Source organism: Acinonyx jubatus, chromosome D1 (genome assembly GCF_027475565.1).
Source record: "Acinonyx jubatus isolate Ajub_Pintada_27869175 chromosome D1, VMU_Ajub_asm_v1.0, whole genome shotgun sequence".
Lineage (NCBI taxonomy): Eukaryota > Metazoa > Chordata > Mammalia > Carnivora > Felidae > Acinonyx > Acinonyx jubatus.
Window position 1 is genome coordinate 48,664,675 of NC_069390.1, and position 21,361 is coordinate 48,686,035.

Sequence of the window (21,361 nt, forward strand, 5' to 3'; positions counted from 1 at the left end):
TGAGCCTTAGTTTTCCCCATTTGTAAAACAAGGGTAAATACAGGACTGGCCGATCCATCTCCACCAAAAGAGGCGGCATCTTCAGCTCTCCTGCCCGAGGAAAGGGCAGGGCACGGAAGCCAGGGAGCAGGGGCAGGGAGAAGACGCTCTCTGGGGTCTAGGTCTAATCTGGAGATGGGACCAGGTGGGGTGTTGAGCTCAGTCTTGCGACCCCATTCCTGTGACAGGGCCGGTTAAGGAGAACACGTCTGGACCGCCAAGTAGGAGGAAAAGGTGGGGGGACAGAACGTGGGCCAGGCTCTCGGCTCTGCAGGATGCGCCCACTCATCCCTCACCTCCTTATCCTCTCAAAAGGAGTCGCAGCCTGTAGAAGGTAGCGGTTGCCGGCGACCCGGCAGTGGCCGGCGGCGCTGCGGCTGCCGCCTGGGAAGCTGCCGCCCTTCGGGCCCGAAGAGCATCACGTCATCCTTTCCGCCAGGCTCCCGCCCCCCTCCCCGACGGCGCCTGCGCAGGCGCGGCGGGAGGGGGTCGCGGTGGGGGCTCTCTCCTCAGCGCTTTCCGCCCTTCTCCAAGCTCGCTCGGGTCGCGGCGCTCTCGGCGGGCGGCAGCGGCGGCGGCGCAGAGAGGAAGGCGTCCAGGATGCGGCGCGGGGCGGCCCGGTGCCCCCCTGACCCGTCACGGCAGCCGCGGCGGCCGCGGGGACCGGGCCAGGGCCGGGGGCGGCGGCCCGAGCCGCGGTAGCGGCGGCGGCGGGAGGGGCAGCCTGAGGGCGGACGGGCGGGCGCCCTGGTGCGGGGGCTCCGCACTCCGCACGGCCCGGCCCGGCTCGGCCCCGGCGCCATGAGCGGCGGCGTCGGCGGCGGAGGGGGCTCGGCGCCCAGTCGTTTCGCCGACTACTTTGTCATCTGCGGGCTGGACACCGAGACCGGGCTGGAGCCGGACGAGCTGTCGGGTGAGTGCGCGCGGAGCCCGGTGCTGCCTCCCTGCGCCCACTGCGGCCCGGGACCCTCGAGGAAACCTCCCCGCTTTGTCCCGGGATCTGGGCGAGGGCCGATCCGCAGGACCCACGGCTGGCGCGGAGGAAGGGGGCATCGGGCTGGAGGTGGGGAAGCGAGGTTAGAGGCTCTGAGCCGCGAGCTGTCCGAACGGCCCCAATGCTTCTCTGCGCGTTGTCCTGTAGTAGGGGACGAGGAGGAGAGGGAAGCGTTGTGTGATCTGTCTGGTGAAGGTAGAGTGACTTAGTACAAGATAAAGGTAAGCTTGTTCTCGAACACCCGTTAGGTGAGGGAAGAAGGTTATTTCACGATTAGTGCAAGTAAGTTCTACCCAGACTTTTAAAAAAAACCAAGGAGAGCAAAACAGAAACTTGGTGAGTTTTTCTGGCCCCTTCCCAAGAAGCCAGTTCCTCAAAACCAGCCCTGGGATGGGCCCCCTGTTTGATAGGACATGAAGTAAAGTTGAGCCATGAAGTGAAGTTGAGCCACACGAAGAAGGGTAAGAACTCTCTTAGTTCTAGAAGGTCCTGTACCCCGAGGCTGTGCCTCTTTTTATGAAAAGTAATTGGTGGCCTTTTATGAGATCAGTGTCATTTGTGAATAAAAGCGCAGCAACCTAGTGGGAGAGTCTGGGTTGGGTCGTTAGGCTTCTCAAGTCATCTTTCAAAGAGGAAGTGGTAGGGGAGAGAAGATGGGGCCCAGATCAGATTTGGAAAGAATTGCAGAAGAATGTCATAATTGTAAAATCCCCATGAATTCCACTGCACTGTCATTGGAGCCTTTGAATTGCAACAGTTTTGAAAAAGTTTTTGTCTGGAGTGTCCAGTTTGTAGGTGTCATGTGAGTGGAGGTTTGTTGTTGTCATCCTGACTTGAGAGGGGATACCCCTTTCCAGTGCTCTGTCATGATGTATTCACTTAAGTTTCCTGAAAGTGATTATGCTGTTGACTAATTTTACTTTGTTTCAGAGATAATGGGACAAGGTTGTTGGTTTATTTTTTAATTTTTTTTAATTAAAAAAATTTTTTTTATGTTATTTATTTTTGAGAGAGACAGAACGCGAGCGGGGGAGGGGCAGAGAGAGAGGAAGACACAGATTCTGAAGCAGGCTCCAGGTTCTGAGCTGTAAGCACAGAGCCTGATGAGGGGCTCGAACTCACCAACAGTGAGATCATGACCTGAGCCAACGTTGGAGGCTCAACTGACTTAGCCACCCAGGCACCCGTTTGTTTATTTTTGTCACCAGAAAAATTTCCATGTTTCTTATGAAAAAAAAAATATTAGGTGCATACTTCAAGTGACAAAAATAGATCATCTTTTAAAAAACATGATAAATTGATGACTTTTATCAAGGTCAAAACAGATATTATTTTCTCAAATTTATAGCAGATGGAAAAGAATATCATGAAGCAGTAATGCCGTTAATACTAGGCCTTTTGTTGGGGTTGCTTTAGTGTTTCAAGTTCACTCTTTTAGGTCTTTAAATTCTTATAATAAAGATGCTAATTTTTCATCTCTGTTTCATATTTATTAAATTTTTGACTTTATGATGTAGTTGTTGGAATTCAGTTCATGATGTTGGAGTTGGGAGGGACCTCAGAGAGGAAAATGAACCCCAGGAAGGACAGTAGAGCCTACATCCTGTTACTTAATTGGCTGACTTTTGGTTCATTGCTCCTTACACTAAGCTGCATCTCTGCCTGGCTGGGTCTTGAGAAAACGCAAACATGTTGACAAAGAATAAAAATAACAAAGTTGTCCCCAGTGAAAGAAACTTTAAAGTGGTGGAGTAAACAAGTGTTATTTTTATACTGTGCTTTTGAGTGTCTATTAAATTATATAGAAACTTGATTTTAGAAAATAAAGAGAATGGTTTGCAAATGATAAAGCATAAGAATGAAGCCGGGAAGTGATTTGTTAGAGCATGGATTTTGCGGTTAATCATTCCCCCTCTGCAATACATTGGCTATCTTGGTGACTAGCGGCAATTTAGGTAACTGCTGGCATCTTCATGTATAAAACAGGTAAAGTAAATAAAAAGCATCTCATCAAGTAGACCCTCAAAAACGTTACTTTTCTTTTAGCGAATATCTGTTAATTATCTGTTTTTTCAGCAAGCTAAAATTATATCCCTGTGAAAGCTTGGGAGAATAAAGAAAAGGCGATCAATTGTATAAAATGTGTGAAGGAAGGGTATTTTTTTGTATTTTTAAATGTGCTTGCAGTGGTGGAATGCCAAGACCATTTATTCAGTAGGTGGCCTTTGTTTGAATAGGCACTGATTGAAGGATTTCTTTTTTCCTTCATTTCATTTCTGGTGAGTTGGTAGGGGAATCTGGACGACCCAGAGAGAATCTGAATAAAATAAAACAGAATACAAATAGCTCTATGCAGGTCAGTATTGAGACTCTCCAGGGTGTATTTTCTCTCCTTAGCGAGCCTTATAGCTCCCAAACTGATGATGTCATAGTAAGTGAAACTATAGTAAATTGTGAACTGTACCCAGGTTCTTTAGGGAGGTATGAGGAGTCTATGTTCTCTCCAGGCAAATTAAGTTCTATACCTCACATAGCTTCTATGCTTTTAAAAAAGTGAATCCTGAACAAGCAAATCAAAGACATTCAGTGTTCCTTAGTCTTGTGGAGAAGGATTAAGATTCATTCTCTTGTTGCGACAATAAGCAGAGAGCTTAGATTCAATCTCTGGTTGCAACGATAACCATAGAGCTTGCTGCGTTGAATATAAACTCAAATCACTGGATTTTATAGGAGTCTCTCCCTGTCACCTCTTCCCCTTTTTTGCAGATTTAAGTATTTAGGCAAGTCATTTAGTTACTTGTTGTGCAGGGAACTGAGGAAGGTAAGAAAATTGTTTTCTTTCTGGTTAGTTGAGGAAGTATTTTGGGTTGTGAAGAGAGGAAGGTAATCAATGAATGAATCCTAAGTCTAGCCAACTTTAGGAAATAGTATCTGCTTGTTGGCTTTTTGAGCTTGTCGGATAGATAAGCAAATCTGTAAGAATTGCTTTCAATCTACGTTTTCATTACTGTTGGCTCAGCCTGAGTGGGGAGGCAGATGGCAGTAGAGTCCATTCCCACTCTTATCCTTTGATGGATGGGTGTCCTGGGCATCTTTGTTTCTCCCTTTTCTTCTTATGGTCACCACCACTGACTGCAGAAGGCTTACCATGAGGTAGGATTCCTGAGTTTACTTTCCCTGTTTCTGAGTGAGAATTAAGATTCCAGAATACTTGCGACCTGTTTTTTACCTTTTTAAAGTTCCTCTGAACTACCTGTGCCCAGCGTTGAGATGTGAGTTTTCTTGGTTCTTGCATCCACTACTCCAGTTGTCCCAGGCTCTGAGCAAAGGACTTTGCCAAGAATTGAGGAGAAGGGCTTGGAAATATAGAAATGAGACTGGCCAGTATCCTGCCAAGAATTGAGGAGAAGGGCTTGGGAATATAGAAATGAGACTGGCCAGTATCCTGTATGAGCCTATTTAGAACACTGAGAATACACTGAAATCATCTCTTAATGTCACCGTTTGAAGAGAGGAAAAAATGTTTACTGACTAAGAAGGTCAGAGGCCTGGTGAGATCATACTCCTCCTTAACCATATTGAGCAATGAATTTAGAACATTAAGAATCATGGCATGTCAAACATGGAAGCACTCTTCAAGAGATTATATAACCTTATGATTTTACAGGTGAAGAAACTGAGGACCTGAGAAAGAGAATATTTTTCTCCCTTGCCACATTTCATTCTTCTTTTCTGCTACTTGAGTGATGCTTTGAAGCAGTCCATTGAGTAGAGGGGACAAATAAAAAGACAAGTAAAATATTTGTTTGGCAGGGGCAGGAGCAGACATTATGTCAGTTTTTCTAGTACAGGTTTCTGTTTCATTTTTTTTTTTAATGTTTATTTATTTTTGACAGAGAGAGAGAGACAGAGCATGAGTGGGGTAGGGGCAGAGAGAGAGGGAGACACAGAATCCGAAGCAGGCTCCAGGCTCTGAGCTGTCAGCACAGAGCCCAATGTGGGGCTCGAACTCACAGACCACGAGATCATGACCTGAGCTGAAGTCAGACGCTCAACCGACTGAGCCACCCAGGTGCCCTGGTTTCTGTTTTATGTTAAGAAAGAATACTGTGTGTGATTCTCATGAGAGATATCTTATTTTTTTTTGGCTTTTTCTTTTCATATAATTTCACACTGAACATTCACATGAATAGTAGAAAGATCTTCAACATATCCTTTTTCCAGATTCACTGATTAACATTTTGCTCCATTTGTTTTGTTTTATCACTTGTATGCGTATGTTCTCTCTCCTTAACATATATATAAACAACTTCATTGAGATATAATTCATCTACCATATAATTCACTTATTTAAAGTGTACAACTCAGGGATCCCTGGCTGGCTCAGTTGGAAGTGCATGCAGCTCTTCATCTCTGGGTCGGGAGTTTGAGCTTCATGTTGGATGTAGAGATTACTTAAACTTAAAAAAAAAAAATATATATATATATATATATATATATAATTGAGTAATTTTTTAGTATATTCACAGAGTTGCTCAATCATGAGTGTAGTCAGTTATTTATCACTGGTGCTCCTCCCCCCCCCAAGACCCACACCCATTAACAGTCACTCCCCATTTCCTTCCAACTCTCTCTCAGCCCTAGCCAACCACTAATCTACTTTTGGTATCTATAGATTTGCCTATTCTGGACATTTCATATAAATGAAGTCATATATGGTCTTCTGTGACTGGCTTTTTTCATTTAGTACATTTTTAAGGTTAATCCATGTTGTAGCATGTATTGGTATGTTATTTCTTTTTATGGCTGAATAATATCCTGCTGTATGAATATACCATGTTCTATTTATCCATCAGTTGATGGACATTTGAGTTGTTTATAGTTTTTGATCACTATGAATAATGCTGCTGTGAACATTTGTATAAATTTTTTTTTAATTAATTAATTTCAGTAGGGCCCACACCCAATGTGGGGCTTGAACTCACAACTCTGAGATCAAGAGTTATATGCTCTGCCAACTAAGCCAGCCAAGTGCCCCACATTTTTTGTGTACATGTTTTTGTGTGGACATATATTTGCATTTCTCTTGGGTATATACCTGGGAGTGGAATTGTTGGGTCATACGGCATCTGTTTAACCTTTTGAGAAGTTGCCAGACTGTTTTCCAGACCAACTATACCAGTTTACATTCCCACTAGCAGTGTATGAAGATTCTACTTTCTCCATGTCTTTACCAACACTTATTATCTTTATTTTTGATTATGGGCATCCTGGTGGGTGTGAAGATACCTCATTGTAGTTTTGATTTACATATGCATGCTGGCTAAGAAGGATATCTTATATTTAAAAAAAAAAAAAAAAAAGGGCTATTTCTTTCCAGAGATGAAGTGGCTGTAAAAAGTTTGATGAGCTAGGTTCAAACAGAGAGCCAATACGAGTTATTTATTTTTTATTTTTTAAATTTTATTTATTTATTTATTTATTTATTTATTCATTCATTCATTCATTCATTAATTCATTTATTTATTTATTTAAAAACCACCCAGAGGTATTTGTTTGTTTATTTATTTATTTATTTATTTTTAATGTTTATTTATTTTTGAGAGAGACAGAGACAGAATATGAGTGGGTCGGGAGCAGACAGAGAGGGAGACACAGAATCTGAAGCAGGCTCCAGGCTCTGAACTGTCAGCACAGAGCCCGACACGGGGCTTGAACTCACGAGCTGTGAGATCATGACCTGAGCCGAAGTCAGATGCTCAACCGACTGAGCCACCCAGGCACCCCCGAGGTTTTTTTTTTTAAGGTTTATTTATTTTTGAAGGAAAGAGAGACAGAGCGTGAGCAGGGGAGAGGCAGAAAGAGAGGGAGACATAGAATCCAAAGCAGGTTCTAGGCTCTGAGCTGTCAGCACAGAGCCCATTGTGGGACTCACGAACCATGAGATCATGACCTGAGCCGAAGTCAGAAGCCTAACCGATTGAGCCACCCAGGTGCCTCAAACTAATTTTTATTTTATTTTTATTTTCGTCTACCAGTCTGTCAATTCTGTGCAGATTCTCTTATGGTCATTGTATAAAGGGTTCTCTACTCTGAATCCCAGACTCCTAACTGAAGCAAAACTCAAATCCTGATAGCTTACCTTAGGCATCTTTGATAACTTACAGAGGTCAAGGTTGCTATAACAAGAGATTTCCTAAGTTAGTCATGTATTTCCTTTTCTAAAGTAGAATAAAGGAGAGGTCAAGAGAAGAGACCAACACACAGAAAGCAGAGCAGTCCAAGGCAGTTTAAAATTACATGCTAAATTTAGTTGTAGAGACTGTATATTTTTCTTTTAATTTTTTTTTAATGTTCATTTATCTTTGACAGAGAGAGAGAGACAGAGCATGAGCAGGGGAGGGTCAGAGAGAGAGGGAGACACAGAATCTGAAACAGGCTCCAGGCTCTGAGCTGTCAGCACAGAGCCCGACGCGGGGCTCGAACTCAACAAACCGCGAGATCATGACCTGAGCCAGAGTCGGAGGCTCAACTGACTGAGCCACCCAGGTGCCCCAAGACTGTATATTTTTAAACAGAACCTCACTTTGCACTCCCTCAGGTATGGAGGATCACACTGAAAGTAAGTGGATTTTGCTTGAATGACACTGGAGCCTTGCTCTTCTGTTCTTAGAAGGAAATCCTGAGTCACAGTGTTTGGTGCTTAAACCAGATTCTCTTAGACTCTGCTTGGTCCTTTCTTCCTTCCTAGATTAGAAATAGTTTTCTTTGCCTAAGGCGTCCTTTGGCAACACCCATTTCCAGTTTTATGTCTTTTGTAAGCTTGTTTTCTGGCTGACTCTGGCAGACAGGAATTCTTGGACTTGGCTCCTTAATTCCCTGTTGCTATCCCTGGATATGAATTACTGTCAAGAGGTCTTAGAAGTCTCTCAGAAACCTAGGTACACATGAGGGAACCTGCTGGATATGGCATAGGATCCAGCAAAAGAGAGAAAGACTTACTTTTTAGAAGGTGGTAACTTCTTAGGGAATTTAGTGCTTACACATAGGCTTTTATTGTTAGATTTTAAGATGTAGTTCTCAAAAGTTAACTAAAAAATTTTTTTTAATGTTTGTTTATTTTTGAGAGAGAGACAGCATGAGTGGGGAAGGGACAGAGAGAGGGAGACACAGAATGTGCAGCAGGCTCCAGGCTCCAAGTTGTCAGCACAGAGACTGACTTGGGCTCAAACCCACGAACTGTGAGATCATGACTTCAGCTGAAGTTGGATGCTCAACTGACTGAGACACCCAGGTGCCCCTAGTTCTCAAAAGTTATTAAGTGAGGCAGATATTGAACATATGTCTGTGTTCCAGATGTTCTGTGATGACTGATTTTAGTTTGGAGTATATGGAGTCCTGAACTGTAAATTTAGGAGTGACAGAGTCTTATGGTAGAAAATGAGAGCATATGCCAGCTCTCAAGCCATTTTCAGTATGCTCCCAGAGGTTCAGATATGACTCCATGAAGTAAGATGGAAACAGGTATAGGTATAGTTTAGATTATCAGGTTTCTCAGATATTATACTTAGGATATTTGCTTGATGGTGATCCATGGAATCTGTCATAGTTTCCTATTAAAGAGAGCCAGGTTAGTAATATTTTTTTGTTCATTAGTGTGATGGGTAAGTCGGGTCAGACTTTTGCTAGGCCATCTGTTATCTACTGTATGGGCTGAACTAACTGGGTTAGTCTATTTTTTTTTTTAAGTTTATTTATTTATTTTGAGAGAGATAGAGCAAGCAGGGGAGGGGGAGAGGGAGAAGGAGAGGGAGAGAATCCCAAGCAGGTTCCACACCACCAGTGCAGAGCCTGATATAGGGCTTGAGTTCATGAACTGACATTTTGACCTGAGCCAAAACCAAGAGTTGGATGCTTAACCAACTGAGCCACCAGGGACTGCTAGCTGAGTTAGTCTAAAATAGAGTTTCATGGGGTGCTGAGAGGCCTCAAGAGGGAGAAGGTCTTTGGAGGTTCCTCTTGTTAAGCTTCATTCCTCTGTGAGTGTGGGATTCCTTGACTTCTAAACTATTTCTAGTTGGCACAACACACTAAAAAATGAGCATGCATTCATTAATATTGGTCATAGAATTTAAAAAGTCAGAGCTAGAAATCAGAGATAGTCTAGCCACCACTTGTGGCAGATGGTAATGATTAATATTTGCAAGTGACTTGATAGTTTTGCAGTGTACTTTTAAATAGTTTTTTAATTTTTTCAGCACCACTTGAAAAAAAAATTTTGGTCCATTGTTACCCAACAAGTTGGAAAGAACTATTAGAATCCAGGTCTTCTGTCTCCTGTCACACCATTGATGAGATTATTGTTTTGAGTCATAGATTTGGGAAAACTGAAGCAATGGCTTAATCATTGAATAGCAAGAGTTTTATATGATGTGACCTCTTTAATTCAGTCCCCAGCCCACATTGCAGTAGAGGAGCTCTGTCAGAAGAAGAATCAGGTCACTCATTTTCTGAATTGTAGTTAAGGCTGGTTGTTATATATATATTTTTTCAAGTCTACCCCACTCTTAATCAGTTCCGAAAATGTTTTTCATAGATCAAGTAGTTACCAAGGCTTTGTTTCTAAGAAGCTCCCTTTTTTCGTGTGGCTATTTCAGGATGTTTAATGCTTCTTTGTCTGAGGTTTCTTTTCTTTGAAAAAAAAAAAAAAAGGTTTGCATCTGTTAGCCACAGAAATCCCTCAGTATAGGCTGCAGTTTGTATATTTTGTGGTTGTAGTTTGTGTGCTGGCTGTGACTTTTGGTTTACCACATTCATTCATACATTCATTCATTATTTATTTATTTATATTGTTTATTTTGTTTTTGAGAGAGAGAGAGAGAGAGAAAGAGCACGGGAAAGGCAGAGAGAGGGAGACACAGAATCTGAAGCAGGCTCCAGGCTCTGAGCTGTCAGCACAGAGCCTGATGCCAGGCTCAAACCCATGAACTGTGACATCATGACCTAAGCCAAAGTCTGATGTTTAACTGACTGAGCCACCCAAGTGCCCCCCCACCCTGCTTTTTTTTAAGTTTATTTATTTTGAGAGAAACAGACACAGCATGGGTGGAGGAGGGGCAGAGAGAGAGGGAGAGAGAGAATCCTAAGCAGGCTCCGTGCTGCCAGGGCATAGCCCGATGTGGGACTCAAACCCATGAACCATGAGATCATGACTTGAGCTAAAACCAAGACTTGGACACTTAACCAACTGAGCCACCCACATGCCCCGGTTTATCATATTCTGTATAATGAAAGAGTATGATGGGATACAACAAAGAAAGTTTCAGAATTCTTAAAGGCAGGAAGAGGTGAGGAGATGATTTAGAAATAATCATAAGCCATGATTTATAACATAAGTGAATAAAACCAATTTATAACAAATTACATGCATTTTTATTATCATACTTTAGAATTACTTTCCAGGAATGTCAAAGGATTTGGTTCTTTTCCCCATTGTGATGTCTCTGATGCCCTTTTCCTCTTTTTGCTTTTGTACTTTTAAAATAATGGCCCCCCAACCCTGTTTTAGCCTAGTTGTGAAGATAGATATTATTGTTAGATTGTTGAAGGAAACTAGAGATTTTATTTTAGGTGAGTTAGGTGTCTCTTCTTGTTTTTCCCAAAGTCTTTATTTGGCAATGACCATTAAAAAATTTCTTCTTATTTTATGGGGTGCCTGGGTGGTGCAGTCGGTTAAGCGTCCGACTTCAGCCAGGTCACGATCTCGCGGTCTGTCAGTTCTAGCCCTGCGTCAGGCTCTGGGCTGATGGTTCAGAGCCTGGAGCCTGTTTCCGATTCTGTGCCTCCCTCTCGCTCTCTGCCCCTCCCCCGTTCATGCTCTGTCTCTCTCTGTCCCAAAAATAAATAAACGTTGAAAAAAAAAATTAAAAAAAAAATTTCTTCTTATTTTTTTTGTTGATTCTAAAAACTATAGGTCATTATAAAAATTAAAACATTACAGAGCAATGTTATATTGGGGCACTGGGGTGTCTCAATTGGTTAAGCGTCAGACTTTTGCTTTTGGCTCAGGTCATAATCTTATAGTTTGTGAGTTCAAGCCCCATGTCAGACTCTGCACTGATGGTGTGGATCCTGCTTGGGATTCTTCCTTTCTCTCTCTGTCCTTCCCCTGCTTGTGTTCTCTCTGTCTCTCAAAATAAATAAATAGAAATTAAAAAAAATAAACAAAACAAATAAACAAAACAAAATATTACAGAGCTATGTTACAAATTCCTTTTGTCTGAGAGTCAGCTAGACAAATTTCTTAGAAGACAGTGCTTATACATAATAGTTGCTTGATAAAGATTTGCTCTATTAATTATGAACTGATAGAGGATGCCTATTCAGTTTTTTTTTAATGTTTATTGATTTTTGAGAGCGAGAGAGTGATCATGAGCAGGGAAGGGGCAGAGAGAGAGGGAGACACAGAATCTGAAGCAGGCTTCAGGCTCTGAGCTGTCAGCACAGAGCCTGATGCTGGGCTCGAACCCACAAACCGTGAGATTGTGACCTGAGTAGAAGTCAGATGCTTAACTGACTGAACCACCAGGTGCCACCTCTCCACTTTTTTCCTGATATAAAGCATAGGGCTTAACTTTTAGCATTCAAGCCAAGCTTCCACAACTTTTCTAAGTGCTGAGTAAGTGAAGAAATGTGGAGGTCAGTAGAAGAGAGGAATAGTATTGATTGTTTTCCCATACTCAAAAAGTCCAGGGCCAGAGTCAGGTGTAGCTGTAAGATGGTGATGGAAGAGACATTTTGTACTGCATTCCAATTGTTTTATAAATTTTAATTTATAAAGCTGAATTTTAGGGGCACTTGGGTGGCTCAGTTGGTTAAGTGTCTGACTTCAGCTTAGGTCATGATCTCATGGTTTGTGGTTCGAGCCCCATGTCAGAGTCTGCGTTGACAGCTTAGAGCCTGGAACTTGCTTTTGATTCTGTGTCTTCCTCTCTCTGCCCTTTCTCTGCTCGCACTGTCTCTCTCTCAAAAAGTAAATAAACATTAAAAAAAATTTCTTAAGCTAAATTTTATAATAGTTAAGATGAACCTGATTTTTTTTTTTTTTTAATGAATCTGGTTTTAATTTGTCTAACCAGTTCTTTTGACTTAGGATCACAATCTCTTGTTGGGGAAAACCAAAACAAATATCTAGAAATATCAACTGCTAAACTAACATCCATTAAATTTGCTAACTCTGAAGTTCTATATGTCCAAATAGTATTTAATCCCTTTCATTGCTAGAGTTGTTTAATATTCTTCTCCTAGGCCATTTTTTTAAAGTTTACTTATTTATTTTGAGAGAGAGAAAAAAGCATGAGTGGGAGAGGGGCAGAGAGAGAGAGAGAGAGAGAGAGAGGGAGAGAGAGAGAGAACCCCAAGCAGGCTCCAAACTGTCAGTACAGAGCCCCGTGTGGGGCTCGAACCCAAGAATCATAAGATCGTGACCTGAGCCGAAATCAGACACTTAAATAACAGCCACCTAGGCGCCCCTCCTAGCCCAATTTTTTCACAACATCTATATGAAACACATTCTTTCCCCAGCATTTCTATTGTGTGGAAAGTAGTATTTAAGCACTTACAGTTTTATCTTTTAGGAAGGTATTTAGTGTTTTGTGAAGGATTGTTGGTCTGCTGATCCAGTTCTGTGGGCTGCTTAGCTCAGTTGGTTATGAGTGTAGTGCATTTAATGAGGCCAAGGTCATTGAGTCAGTTTCCATAAGGACCAGTTAGCTTTGTTCTATCTACGTTTGTGCTAGTCTTAGCCTGCCATCCCACTGACAAGGACACTGTAGGTCATAGGGAACACAGGAAGAAAGTGAGGTTAGAGTAGCATTTCATCCTTGTTATAATAGATGATAATTAAATTAATAAGTATCTATTGTTTATTGAGTACACTTCAATGCCAGGTGTGAGAGGGCATTATCCCCATTTTATAGATTTGGGACGTAAAGTGCAGAGAATTTAAATCATGTGCAAGAATTATATAGCAAGAATTGGAAGCCTGTTTTCCCTGTCTCCAAAGTCCGCTACCACAAACCTTTCTCTTACTGAAAGACCAACTTAGTGATGGGACACTTGTTTGCATAGCTGTGAGATACAATTGCTGTCTTTGAGCTAATAGTCTTCTGAGGAGTCAGGAATGTAAACCACTTAACTGCAGAAAAGGTCAGTTCCTTAAGAGAGAAGCAGATTGTGGTGTGTCCTTGGGGCTCTGGAGAGTGAACAAGTTCTGTTCTCTAGCTTTGTCGTTTATATCTTGCAAAATTTACTACGGAAGGCTTAGCTCTGGTGTGACCCTGAAAAAAAACATGGTCTCTGATTTATTCATTTGTGCAAAAACACTTGTGGACCTGTACATAAATTATAGAATCTGAGGGTTAGAAAAAACATGTTTGAAGATCATGGTATTTTTGTCTATCTAAAAATAAAACAGTTATAAAATACGTATTTCTTATAGGGAATTTAAAAATTTTAGGAAGGTATAGAAATAAGTGACTCATAATTCTTCTATCCAGATTTAAGCTGTTAGTATTTTGATGTCTTTATGTAGTTCCTTCTAGTTTTAAACATTTTTATTGCAGTATAACTTAAACACAGATCCTAAGTATATAGCTTGATATATTTTTATATGTGTATGCATGTGTATAACCATCACCCAGATCAATTCTTTCTAGTTTTTACTATGTGTGGGTGTATGTGTATATACTTTTACATATTGTGATAAAGTGAAATGTAAAATTTTGTGTTTTGATTTTTTTCAATTAATGTTGTCATAAGTTATTTCTCAATATGAAGTATTCTCTTGAAATTTTATTGATCCCAGTGAAGAGTTAATTCTAAGGAGCAGAAACTCATTCAGACAAACTGAAGTAAAAAGGGTATTTATTTCAAATTATAACATGTAATGTATTTATAAATAACATCTTAAAAGAATATCCCACGTCAGGAACATCTGGGTGGTTCAGTTGGTTAAGCCTCTGACTCTTGATCTCAGCTCAGACCTTGATCTCTGGGTTGTGAGTTCAAGCCCTGCGTTGGGGAATTTCCTACATCAATATATAAATCTATGGAATATTTCAAATTTAATTAATTAATTATTTTTGAGAGAGAGGGCACAAGTGAGCAAGGGGCAGAGAGAAAGAGAACCCTATGAGGGGCAGAGAGAGAGAGAGGGAGAGAGGGAGGGAGAGAGAGAGAGAAGCAGGGCTCACCTGGAGTCAGTTAAGGATCTGACACTTGGTTTCGGCTCAGATCATGATCTCACAGTTAGATCCAGCCCCACATCGGGCTCTGTGCTTACAGTGAGTGGAGCCTGCTTGGGATTCTCTGTCTCTTCTCTCTCTGCCCTTTCCCCACTCGCGATCTCTTACCACCACTTTTTAAGATTCCAGTTTCTCTACATCTGTAATAAAATGTTCTGGTTTTTCTAAAATGTTTCCATTCTGCTAGGAGGAAAACATCTTGTTTTAATCTGAATGTAATTATTTGTGAGGCTGAGTATCTTTTCATATATTTCATGTACCTTTGTATATTCTAGGAATTACCTGTTCAGGTCTTTTGTTCATGTTTCCATTGTGTTGATTATCTTTTTTTCATTCATTTGTGGAAACTGTGTATTAGGAATATTTTGTCAGGAAATAAATCAAAACTTGAAAAATGCTTGCAGTGAAAAATATATATGTACACTAGTATGTATTTATAAATTGGGGTCATAAGAGAAGTGCAATTGTGTATATACTGCCTTTTGAGTTATATGTCCATAATTTTCCCATGGTGATTAAAAATGTCTTAATTAAAAATATTCTCATGCCATTAAATATTCTTCGTATATACGATTTTAAATGTTATTTAATTCCAAAGTACGGGTGAACTGTAGAATTTGTTTTTAATTTAAATCCAAGTTAGTTAAAATAGTATAATAATGATTTTGGGAATATAATTTAGTAATTCGTCATTTACACATAACACCCAGTGCTCATTCCAACAAGTGCCCTCCTTAGTGCCATCTCCCATTTAGCCCTTACCCCCACCCAACACCCGACCAGCAACACTCAGTTTGTTCTCTGTATTTAAGAGTCTCTTGTGGCTTGTCTCCCTGTTTTTATCTTATTTTTCTTACCTTTCCCCCTCAGTTCATCAGTTTTGTTTCTTAAATTCCACATATGAGTGAAATCATGTATTTGTCTTTCTCTGACTGACTTATTTTGCTTAGCGTAATACACTCTATAAACTGTAGAATTTTTAATGATTATTTGGCACTTGGGTGATTTATACTTTTTATAAATAATTTTACACTGTATTACTTTATACAAATCTTGAGTATCTTACTGCTCTTTTTTTAAAAAAAAGTTTATGTATTTATTTTGAGAGAGAGGGAGAGAGCGTGAATGAGAGAGGGGCAGAGAGAGAGGGTGAGAGAGAATCCCAAGCAGGTTCTGTGCTGTCAGCACTGAGCCCAGTATGCTCAATCCCGTAAACTGTGAGATCCCATGAACTTGTGAGATCATGACCTGAGGTGAAATCGAGAAAGAGTTGGACACTAACTGAGTCACCCAGGCACCCTTGCATCATTTAACTTTCTATATAATTTTGACATGGATGCAAAGTGGAGATAGGGTAATAGTACTACATACATTATCTCATTTGGGCCTATTAGCAACCACATGTGGTAAGTTCTGTTATTCCCATTAAAAATTTTTTTTAAACATTTATTTATTTTCAAGAGACAGAGACAGAGTGCGAGCGGGGGAGGGGCAGAGAGAGAGGGAGACACAGAATCGGAAGTAGGCTCCAGGCTCTGAGCTGTCAGTGCAGAGCCCAATGCAGGGCTCGAACCTACTGTGAGATCATGACCTGAGCCGAAGTTGGACGCTTGACCGACTGAGCCACCCAGGCGCCCCTGTTATTCCCATTTTATATGTGAGGACACTGATGCACAATATGGTTAAATAACTTACGTAAGACTATTCAGCTAACAGATGGAAAGACTGGGATTCAAACTCAAATCTGTCAGAATGTGGAGTTTAGTTTTTTTAAGAGTAAAATACTTTATTGAAATCAATATATAACGTGGTAAAGTGCACATATCAAAGTGCACACTGTGGTGTATTTTCACAAACAGATCATACCTGTGTTTCCAGTACCCCAAAATCCTTCCTGTGCCCTTGTCAGTCAGTATTTGCTCTTTCACCTACCAAGGGTAACCTGACTTCTAACAGGATTGATTAGTTTTGCCTGTCTGTAATTTATATAAATGTAATCAAAAGCTGTGCTATTTTGTGTTTGGATTCTTTTGCACATTATGTTTGAGAGATTCATTCATATTGTTATAAGTAGTTTTAGATTCTTACTGCTGTATAGTTTTCCATTATGTACCTGTATCACACTTTATCTCTCAGTTCTACTGTTGATGACACTGTGGGTAGTTTCTAGATTTTGAGTATTACAATAGTGTTATATTATGAACATTGCTGTATGTGGCTTTTTTGTGAACATTCCCTTTGTTCTTTTGCATGTTTACCTAGGAGTGAAATTGTTGGGTCATAGGTATATGTTCAGCTTTAGTAAGTACATGTACTGCCATATTGTTTTCCACAGTGGTTGTACCACTTTACAATCTCTCCTGCAGTGCAGTAAGTTGCTCCCTGTTCTCATCAATACTTGGTATTTTCCTTCCTTTTTATTTTAGCCATTCTGGTGGTTGTGTAGTGGTATTGCATTACTTAAATTTGCATTTCCTGGATGACTATTAAAGCTGAGCACCTCTCAAAAGTTTATCAGACATTTGTTTTTTGTTTTTTTAAAGTAGGCTTCATGCCCATTGTGGGGCTTGAACTCACAATCCTGAGATCAAGAGTCTTGTGTTCTACTGACTGAACCAGGCAGGTGCCCTATCAGACATTTATTTGTATTCCCTCTTTTTAGAAGTATCCATCTTTGGCCATTTTTCTTTCAGGTGGTCTTTTTTTTTCCCTTATTGATCTAATGGATCAATTCTTTATATGTTTTATTATTTTTTTAAATGTTTATTTATTTTTGAGAGTGCATGCACAAGTAGGGGAGAGACAGAGAGAGGATCTGAAGCAGGCTGTGCAGTGACAGCAGAGAGCTGATGTCAGGCTTGAACTCACAAACTGCAAGAACATGACTCTGGCCGAAGTCAGATGCTCAACTGAGAGAGCCACCCAGGGTCCCCTATATGTTTTAGATAAGAGTCTTTTGTTAGTTACATGTACTGAAAATATTTCCTTTTAAAAATATTTTTACTTTTTTAGAGAGAGAGAGAGCTAGAGCAGGGGAAGAGGTAGGGGTTGGGGTGGGGGAGAGCTTCTCCAGCAGGCTCCACGCTTTGCTTGATTCCATGACCCTGAGATATGACCTGAACCAAAATCAGGAGTCTGACACTCAACCAACTGAGCCACCCAGGCGCCTCTGAAAATATCTCCTTCTAATCTCTGTGTTTCATTTTCATTCTCTTAATGGTGGCTTTTGAGGAACAAAAGTTTTTAGTTATAATATAATCCGATTTATCAGTTTTCTCTCTTTATGTTTATTGCATTTTATATTCTGTTTAAGATATTTTTGCTGTTGCAAAGTCACAAAGATGTTCTGTGTTTCCTACTAAAAGCTTTATTGTTCTCTCTTTCACATTTAGATTTGCAGTCTCAGAGCTAACCCTCTTAATCACTATGCTGTGACACTACTCTGTACTGCCTGAAAAACGCTCTTACCCTGCTCATGTGCGCATGCGCATATACACCACTTTTCAATATTCTGCACAATGAAGAGAAACATTTCCATTGCTCTCACAGCTGGGCCTGTGGTACAACAAGGCTTTGATATGACCAATACAGTGCTTTTAATAGCAGTTTAGTAAAACAAATGCGTGTCTTTGTGCTTTGATTTAGTACCAGCTGGTAAAATTTTAGTGCTTAGGAAACTGAAAAAAAAAAAAAAGAAAAAAAAAAAAAGAAAAACGAATATTACTATAAGAGGTAGAGGTCTGAAGGGTAAAGAGAACTCACTTTTGTTATTGAGGGTAACCTGACAGGAGATTCTTAAATCTCCTTGTACACTCTAGAGGAAGTGAGGAGGTGGTCCTTTATTATAAACTGTGGGTTGGAATTTGGATTTAGGGATATGTTAGTGTTCTTGGTACAGCCATGTTTGCTGCTCTGAACTCTGCTTTGGGCAGATACACGATATATGTTGTCACTTTTATGCAGAAGAGGCTTCCTTCTTGGGAAGAATTTGGGAATTTCTAAGGCATTTCTGTGTCATTTTCATGGTTAAAGATTGAGAGGTGACTCTTGCATGTATGGCTGTCCTTTTGGGAGGAAAGGAGCTAATATTTGTTGGGTAGCTCTTGTGCTCTTTACAAGTATGTCCCTTTACATATGTTAACTCACTTAGTCCCTTAATGGGCCTATCAAGGTATTATTATCCCTGTGCTAAAGATGAGGAAACAGATTTATTGAAGAAAGAGCTTGGGAAGGTTACTTAAAATTCATCAGGGTATGCAACTAGTATTTGAATCTAGATTTGCCTGTGTTTAAAGTCTTGTTTCCTTTACCAATCATAGTGTTTATATCACAGGATATACTGTAGTACCTTCCTAGCTTCATCTGGAAGAGAGGCTTCTGTAGATTTGTAAGTCCTGTCTACCCAGAGAAGGAGATACAGATTTGTTCACATGTCTTCATGAATTCCAGGAGGTGTTGGTTTTTAATGATAAATTTTTATGTTTCTATAGCATTTAGCTTAGAGCTGCGTACATAGTAGGAACTCAGTCAAGATTAATAAATTGTTCGAGCATGGAATAATGTAGTAACGTAGTAGAACGGCTGAGTGTGGGGTAGACAATTCTCTATCCCATGGTGGTTGAATGGAGAAAACATCACTCTGTGCTTATATTTATAGCTTGAATTTGGTGGGAGGGTATAAGATGGGAGGTTTTGGGTGAATTGTTTTAAATGTCTTGCACATTCAGTAAATATTTGTAGGTTGATAATATTGATGAGTTATGGAGATATTTTCCACCTTGAGGAAGAATTTAAATTTTTGGCTACACATTTTCTTGTCTCTGTGGTAGCAGAGGTGTATTCATTTTTAGAATTCTTCTTTAGCCTTATTTTGTAATAGATTGGCTAGTTCAGTTTTTGCTGCTGTGGTAAAAAGAACTGTTATAATTAGCATCTCTGCTTCCTCTCACAGTTTTATGGATTTGTTTTGAAGAACCTAAAAAGAAACAAACAGAAAGAAATGTTCATTGTGCTAAGTATTTCTTCAAGAAGGGTATTTTATGCTAGGTAGTACTCTAAATGTGAAATCCCAGATAACCACATTTGAAAAAACCAAAAATCCCAGGACTGAAATGAAATGGTCCCAAAAGCTCCTCCCTGCATTGTCATGGTAAATTATCTATAGATTGGAAAGGATAGAACTGAGTTACTGAGAGGAGACTGAAACCTGAGATCATTAAACATTTATATTGGAGCATTTAATTCCTGTGAATGAATTCAAGTCTCTAGACCCAAACGAATTATACCCCAGAGTTCGGAAAGAGTTTTGGGATGAGATCATTTAGTTGCTGTCAGTAACATCTAAGGAATATGGAATTACCACAAAAGGACATATTTTCAAGACTCAGAAGGTAAGAGCTTGACATTTCTAGTCAAAATCTAGAATGGCTTATTAAGGATGTAGTATGTGAATTTAGAAAAGGAAACTGATGATTATTTTTTTTTAAGTTTATTTTACTTATTTTAAGAGGGAGCAGGAGAGAGAGCAGAGCACAGGAGGGGGTGGGGGGTTGGGTATGGAGGGAGGGAGGGAGGGAGGGAGGGAGAGAGAGAGAGAGAGAGAGAATGAATCCCAAGCAGGCTCTGCACTGACAGTGGGGCTCGAACTCAACGAACCATGAAATCATGATCTGAGCCGAAATCAGGAGTTGGTCGATTAACCAGTTGAACCACCCAGCTGCCCCAGGAAACCCTTAAGGGGCCCCTAGGAACATGTTAGGTCAGATCAATCACATTTTCTTTAAGGGAGTAGACTGGTAGAAGTGGGGAATATTTCACCACCATTTTTGGATTCAGGGATTTATAAAAAAATTTTTTTAAGTTTATTTTTACTTTGAGAGAGAGCGCACGTGCACAGGGGAGGGGCTGTGAGAGATTTTTATTTTGAGAGAGAGAGGGAGAGAAAGAATCCCAAGCAGGCTCCATGCTGTCAGCACAGAGCCTGATGTGGGGCTCATTCCCACGAACTGTGAGATCATGACCTGGATTCAGGGATGTTTTGATGGGAATGATTAGGATATACATGGAGTAGGAGAGAGATTTGAGCTGTATGATGAAGCAGGTGATAACAAAAGTAGCAGTATAAAAAGATTTTCTAAAAAAAAAAAAAATGTGACTTAATAGCTGTTACATCCACAAGACTCCTGAAACAGAATGATACGGGCACCAGTGACAGTCACAACAAAATTTATTGCAATGAGAGGCAACGCCAACCGATTGGGACCTACACTCTTGACCAGAGTGCGGTCTCGAACAGCCGGGGTACAGAGTTTTTATAGCCGACCACAGCGTCTTATCATCACCTGGGAACAGAACAAAGAAATAGTTCCTAGATGGGGGTGGAAACAGTTAAAACATACCCTTGCCCCAATCCAATCAAATACTAATCCAGATGATTTTCCTTGAACTTGTGTTCCCTTGATTGATAGGGCAAGGCTGTTATCTCTTAATCTACAGTGTTAAAACAAAGTTGTTATTTCTTAAGGCTACAGGTTAGCCCTACACTACAATTTAACCCTTACAATAGCAACACTAAAATGTAAGGCTTTTGGTTGGCTGCAACTTTGATTTATGGCAAAAGTTGTGATTTTAGCCTGTGTTAATGGAGAGAGATTGTCAAAAAAGAGAAAATGGATAGTCCCGTTTTAAATGACATCCGTTAGACCACACACCTAGATTCTAGTTCTAGGAGCTAGGGTAGTGAGGGAACTGAAAACCATGTTACATTCAAAGGAGATTTGTTTATGACCAGTAAAATGGCTCTGACAATAGCTCCCACAGAGAAGTTTCAGAAGAACTTGGAGCTGCAGAATTGGCAACATTGTTGGAATACCTTAGATTTTGATAGCAGTCACTTGAATAAATGTAGATTGGCCAGTCAGGCAAAGAAGGGTTTGAAGGTTATTCTAGGCAGAGAACAGCATCTACAAAAGAATGAAGACATGATAAAGCATGCCAAATTTTAGGAACTACAAGTGAGTTGGTG

General features: G+C 40.4%; 1 protein-coding gene across 5 annotated transcripts in view; it reads left to right on the forward strand.

Annotated features, from left to right (window-relative positions):
* The first annotated feature begins 700 nt into the window (after positions 1-700).
* Positions 701-21,361, forward strand: part of DENND5A (DENN domain containing 5A) — a 115,627-nt gene continuing 94,966 nt past the window's right edge. For 3 of the 5 annotated variants that reach the window (XM_027073179.2, XM_027073180.2, XM_027073181.2), the window contains exon 1: positions 701-952. In XM_027073179.2, the coding sequence (XP_026928980.1) occupies positions 841-952 (112 nt within the window). In that variant the 5' untranslated portion in view covers positions 701-840. The remainder of the gene's footprint in view (positions 953-21,361) is intronic. The other 2 variants (XM_027073182.2, XM_027073183.2) reach the window with 1 other exon arrangement.